The sequence below is a fragment of the Raphanus sativus genome, unplaced genomic scaffold (genome assembly GCF_000801105.2).
Source record: "Raphanus sativus cultivar WK10039 unplaced genomic scaffold, ASM80110v3 Scaffold1578, whole genome shotgun sequence".
Classification (NCBI taxonomy): domain Eukaryota; kingdom Viridiplantae; phylum Streptophyta; class Magnoliopsida; order Brassicales; family Brassicaceae; genus Raphanus; species Raphanus sativus.
Genome location: NW_026616887.1, coordinates 7,488 through 13,712, shown reverse-complemented (window position 1 = coordinate 13,712; position 6,225 = coordinate 7,488). Strand labels below are relative to the sequence as shown.

The window sequence follows — 6,225 nt, the reverse complement described above, 5'->3', positions numbered from 1 at the left end:
AAGCCGAAAACCGATTTATACCCGACTTAAAAACATATATATTACAGAACATTTTGCTTATATTATTACCAAATCTAAAAAGAGAAAAAAAGAAAACTAAAAGAGAAATAAATTTTAAATGAGTTTATATTTGGTTAAAGTTCAAACCACACATACATATAACAAAAAAACGAGTACTTGGAAAAGAGATCGTACGATGAAGAAACTTTTAAAACTAAGAATGTTATGTTTCTTAGTTATTACTACTTATTAGTACCCCGGCGAAGGGATCAACTCCTCGACTAGCTTCTGCTGCAACCAAGCTAAGTCCAAGCATCCGAAAGTATTAACCTGTATTGAATATATACACATATGGTGAAAACCCTAGACTAAGTGCAGTTGGCATGGCATATGGTAACAATACCTCGACTTGAATAGTGTGCATGAGCCTTTCATTTACTCGTGTTGTGAGAGAATTGATGACTTGAAGCCCTAACTCCTGAAGTGCCTCGAGCACTCTTGAAAGTGGCAAAGCGTCAGGACCTGACGAGTTGCTGCTCACTGCCACTTCGAAACCATTCACGCATGGTTGCACAATCAAACTCGCCGGTTCCGGTTTGCCTAACTCGGATCCACTTCCTGCTAGGTCAGGATCTGATCTCTGACATGTTTCTCTGCTTAGCTCGTCTCTTCTTGCACTGAGTTCTTTAATCCGTGTTTCTGTGTCCTTTATGAAATCAGCCGCTGCATTTACATGATCCGCAACAGCTCTCTTCCCCTAATAAATCAAGAAAAATACATGTTCATAGCCCTAGAAAACAAATCCCACCAAATCTTGTTTCTTTTTAGGACAAATGATATTAAGAAAACAATAAAATTTGAGAAAAAGTGACCAAGAATATGAACCTTAAGGTATTGAAGAGGTAGGTGACTACGAAGCGAAGCGTAGAGTATAGCCATTTCCTGTCTTCTCTGGCGTTCGATATCGCGGTGGAGAAGCTTCTTCTTTTTATTATTATCATCTATATCATGGGGCATATCGGAACCGCCGCTGCTGCCACCTTCGCCGGCTGAACCAAATGGTCTCTGTCTCTGGTACCCTTTCGAATAAGGATTCTTATTAGGATCCATAGTTTGACACTTTGAGCTTCAATAACGCCAGATCTCCCTAGGATTTCCTGATTATGTCCTATATTTCAATTTCTCATATTGTTTACTCGGTAGCTTTTATATTGTGAAGGATGGTGCCTTAAAGAAATAAATGGTTCTCTCATGACCATTCTTTTAATATATAAAAATATTAGGAAGACCAAATAATGCAGCTTTCAAGAATCACATTTTTAATCTAAACTAGTGTTGGACCCGCACGCCCGTGCGGGTACTATCTTCAATTTTTAAAAATTTTACAATGGCTATATTTTTATTTTTTAACATTTATGAAGGCACTCAAATTTGTTTGTTCAGTTTAGCTACTTATTTTTAAAAATAAAATTGTTTTCTTCTTCAACTCAACTATGTGTGTTTCGTGCTCATTATATTTTTTTCGACAGACATGATGTCAAAGTTTTTTTTTATAATTAGAATTTTTAAAATAAAATTGTTTGCTCATTTTACAATAATTTTTTTACTATTATATTTGCAAATAAAATGATTTAAAACGAATTTTATATGATTTAAAACAATATTAGTAGTTTGTATATTAGATATATGTATTAACTTGTTACAATAATAGGTAGTTTGTATAAATTTGAATTTAATACTATAGTAATACATTAAAAAGAGGAATTAATTTGCTAAATAGTTGGCCCAAATAAGAAAAATTGTGAAAACATGAGACCTCATTCAGTGATAAAAGCCGAGCACAAATTCTATGAACAAAATCTTGAATAATACAAAAAAAATATGTTTGAAAGGTTAGGTTAAATTGTAGAATTTAAGTAAATATTTTGTTAGTTGTGATTCGAAATAATAGGTATCGATCGGCATATACATTTTTAAATTATCAACTACACATTTCTTTTTATTTTAATCATCATAAACACCAGAATATTATTTTTAATAAAGATTAGGTAATGATATCCTTTGTGTGATGGTGGGTGCATTGACATTGGGAAAAAAACTGAATGTGGTTGAGTTTAGAAATTATTGAATTTATTAGTATGAACGGATTAATTGTATTTCTTGATATGGTTTATTTTTATATTCTTGCGTTTTTGGAATATTTTATTTTGGAAATTAATAAATTAGAAATATATATTTCGTAAACAGATAATATCAAATGATTTAAACTTTTTGTCAAAAAAAATATCAAAAGATTCAAACTATAATATCTTTTGTTATTCTTTAACCTAAATACATTTTTTAAAAATATAATAAGATTTTATCCATATCAGAGAATTGTTAAAATACACCATGTTAGAAACCATACAATTGATCATAAAAATATCAGAGTAAACATAAAAAATACATACAAGAAATTAATGGTTTAGATAGGAAAAATTTAGATGATAGCACAACAATGTCTATTACACGGTTTACACCATTCCTCTTAAGCATTGTATATTTTGAATCGATTTACCTGGTTAATAAGTATTTAAACAATATGTGGTTAAGTATTTATATATTTGGTTTTGTTTGTATAGCAAGGTAGAAGGACGCATGCTGAGGAGAATTAAATTAATTTTGGTTCAGTGGAGTTTAGGTGGTATTTATATATTAGGCTTTTAGTTTGTATTGGGCTGGTATTGTGATGTCAATGTTTTATGCTCGTTTAGGAATTAAATGAAACGGCAGTTTATAATCTAGTGGCAGGGGTGTGTAATTATTGAGGGAAATCCAGGGGTATTTTCTATTTGTACTTCACCTTTAATAGTTTAGATTTGATTTTCTATGAAATTTAGTTAAAACTTCTTTCTTTTTGGGCTTAGCCTCGGCTTGCTTCCATGGACTTTCTAGAAAAAAAAAATTTCTATTACATACAGTAAAAACTCTATAAATTAATAATGTTGGTAATATAACAATTTATTAATTTATAGATTTATTAATTTATAAAAAATCAATTTTAGATATTTCTATTTTAAAATATATATTTTATATAAAATTAAGAAAATAATTAAATTTACTATATATACATTAATTAAGTTATTTGCCTTCATATATTTACATAGATTTTTTTAAACAAATATTATTTTATTATTTTATCGATTTATGTTATATTTTTAACTGACTCGATTTAGAACCAGAAAAATTTATTAATTTATAGTGTTTATTAATTTACCGAATATTAATTTATAGAGTTTCTAATGTACTTTGAAAACTAGGCAAGACATGGTGTATAGACATCTAGGGATGTCAAATGGGCATACTGTCCATGGGTAACCCATGTCCAAATCGATATGGACTAATATGGACACGCCCAAATCCGTCCAAATTATTTTTGTCCAAATGAGCGACACCCAAGTATACCCATAGTTCATATGGGTAAAACCAAATGGACATGGACTGCCCAAATCTTAAAAATATCTAGAGTTAATATTTGGAGAAAATCATAATTTTTGTTTTCTGGTCGTCAGCGACTCATGAACTCGGAGACGAAACCAAAATCGTGTCGAGCAATCCTTCTTCTACCTCCTCACTCTTTACTCTCGTTTCGCCTCTCTATCGCATCTCCCTCGGGTCCGCATCTCGCTCAGGTTCGTCCTCTCAATTCTTTACTTCGCTTCGTCCTCTTAGTCTTCATCTTCACCTATTCATATTCGTTGAATCACACGACTGGATTTGAAATTTAATGGGCTTGAGATTCTAGGTTCGATGGGTCTCTCTCTCAATTTATGGATTTTGGATTTGATGGGTTCGATTGATTTGTAACTTGCGATTCTAGGTTTGAACTTTGACGGGTTTGATTGACTGGTAATTTTTGATTCTAGGTTTGAACTTTGATGGGTTCTTCAAGTTCGATTGTTTGCTTTGGCTCGGTTTGATCGTAGTATTCAAAGAAGAATAAGAGAAGGAAGGTGATTATGAAGAAGAAGGTGGAAGAAAGAAGAGAATGAAGTATGGAGTTTAATTATAAATTTAAGTATTTTTTTGTAAAACATGAAGTTTAACTCTAAATTTAATTATTTTTTGTAAAACATGAAGTTTAAGTCTAAGTATCTTGTGTAAAACATGAAATTTAAGTAGATTTAAAATTTTATATATGAAATTAGAATCTATACATCTTTTAAATTGAAAATTAATTTTGTTTATATTAAGTGAGCATATGGACCCCATGAGTAATCCAACTGGTCATTGTCCTATTTGGACATGCTGTTATTTGGACTCCGACCAAAAACGCCCAAAAGAAAATAAGTCCATCTGTACACGCCCAAATCCATCCAGTCCGTTCAATTGACATTTTTTTTTGTCACCTGTCCAATTGACATTCCTAAGACATGGCTCATCATACTAAGAAGAACTAACTTTATTTTGTCAACAATATGTAACACAAAATGTATATTCATAATATGTAAAAAGAAAACAATATGTAATTTTAAATTTTGGATAGTGAAACCATTGGCATACTAACACAAACTGCTAACTATTGTTTTTTAACCTAACTTATTTTTTTTACTAAAACACTTTAATAAATGAATTATTTTCCCAAACTATTTTTTTTTTTGTTCACTTTTTCCAAACTATGTTTACAGTATACATTATTGTACTGAAACTGTACACCAAATAAAAGGCAACTATCGAAAAACTGAGATAAGAGATAACTTAGTGTTAGATGATAATCGCATATAAAAAGAAACGATGATACTTTTATCTGTTTCGCAAAACTTTGAGCTAGGTCTAATTTCCATGAGTTAGACAATTCATGTATGTTAACAATTTTGGTCAAAGCATACCCTAAGTTTTTTTTTTTTGACAAAGAAAAGCATACCCTAAGTTAAAAACAAAAATTTAGGCAAATTCATCCTTCCGGCCATCAAATATCAAATTAAACAAAAGAGGTGTTGTACATTAAAATGTCAAACCGACAAAATTGCATAGAAACAAAAGTGAAAATATGTCCCTATCCACATTTGCCTTTAAGAATTTATGATCTCACACAACTAAGGATACATCTATTTAACATTTGTTGACGTGGAAGCCCAATCGTGTCCTAAGATTCGGATACATGTAAGATATGTGATCAAATCTCAGCCATTGGTCTTCTTATGGTCGCCTGTGGGCTGCCAGCTTTTGATGTGCACCTGCTAACACTGCAACTACTCTTGTTAATCACATCTATCTTATTAAAACAGAAACATTATGTTGGACCTAACATTTATTTTGTAAGTTTTTAAATTAAATACACCTTTATACTTTATAGTTAAACATACATTAAGTCACTAATGTTTCTTTTTTTATACTATTATCTATGTTTCCAAACAATATACTTATTTCTTTATACTACTATCAATGTTTCCAAATAATTATTTTTATAAAACTATCAATGTTTCAATAATACAATAATTATCTTAGTTTTTTAATATCTATCATTTTCTCTTTAAAATTTTGTAAAAAGTATAATTTCATAAATTACAAAATAGTGAATTTAAAATTTCGATTATTTAAGATAAAATTATGAAACTATTAAATTTAAATCAATTAGATTACATATCGGTCATCCATCAGTTCAATGGTTAGTCTCGGGTTTTAGTATTTTTAATATGAATATTTAAAACAAAATGATTGTCAGATTCCGGTTAACCGGTATAATCACAATCGGGTTGAATTTAAAAATACTGATTTAAATGCAAAAATATTTTAAATACACACTCTTTAAAAATAACCAAAATATTTGTTTACTTATTAGTGAAATTTTTCATCGTAAAATATTCCGCGCTTCAAAAGCGCGGGTCAAAATCTAGTTACTTATTTATTATTTAAACCCCCCATATCCATTGCGTATCAAAGATATTGTGTATGTTTATTCCTCTTAAGAAGATACTATACAATATAATATGTTATGGATAAAAATACGATGATATCCTTCCAACGTTCCCATTTTTTGTTTCTTATAGTTTTTAAAAGAAGCATTTTTGGTGAAGGTTATCATTTCAAGCGTAAAGCAAAATCCTCCTTCTCTGTCACGAATCCTCTGCTACCTTTTATATATATTTATATATATACTCCACTATATTCATATTTAGGTGGACTTTAGAGATCTACTTGTTTTGGATGTTTGACCAACATATATTTATTTCTCGTGGATGTGTG

General features: G+C 30.1%; 1 protein-coding gene and 1 long non-coding RNA gene across 2 annotated transcripts; one reads left to right on the top strand and one right to left on the bottom strand.

The window, feature by feature from the left end:
* Nucleotides 1-209: 209 nt before the first annotated feature.
* On the bottom strand, nucleotides 210-1,179 carry LOC130504442 (transcription factor bHLH126-like). The gene is made up of 3 exons (XM_056999051.1): nucleotides 886-1,179; nucleotides 404-757; nucleotides 210-330 (listed from the first exon to the last, which is right to left on the bottom strand). Exons 1-3 carry the CDS (start codon nucleotides 1,108-1,110, stop codon nucleotides 250-252), a joined length of 660 nt encoding a protein of 219 aa, XP_056855031.1. The 5' UTR covers nucleotides 1,111-1,179; the 3' UTR covers nucleotides 210-249.
* Nucleotides 1,180-3,463: 2,284 nt separating this feature from the next.
* On the top strand, nucleotides 3,464-4,191 carry LOC130504441 (uncharacterized). The gene is made up of 2 exons (XR_008941267.1): nucleotides 3,464-3,671; nucleotides 3,906-4,191. It is a non-coding gene; the product is annotated as an uncharacterized LOC130504441 (long non-coding RNA).
* The last annotated feature ends 2,034 nt before the right edge of the window (nucleotides 4,192-6,225 follow it).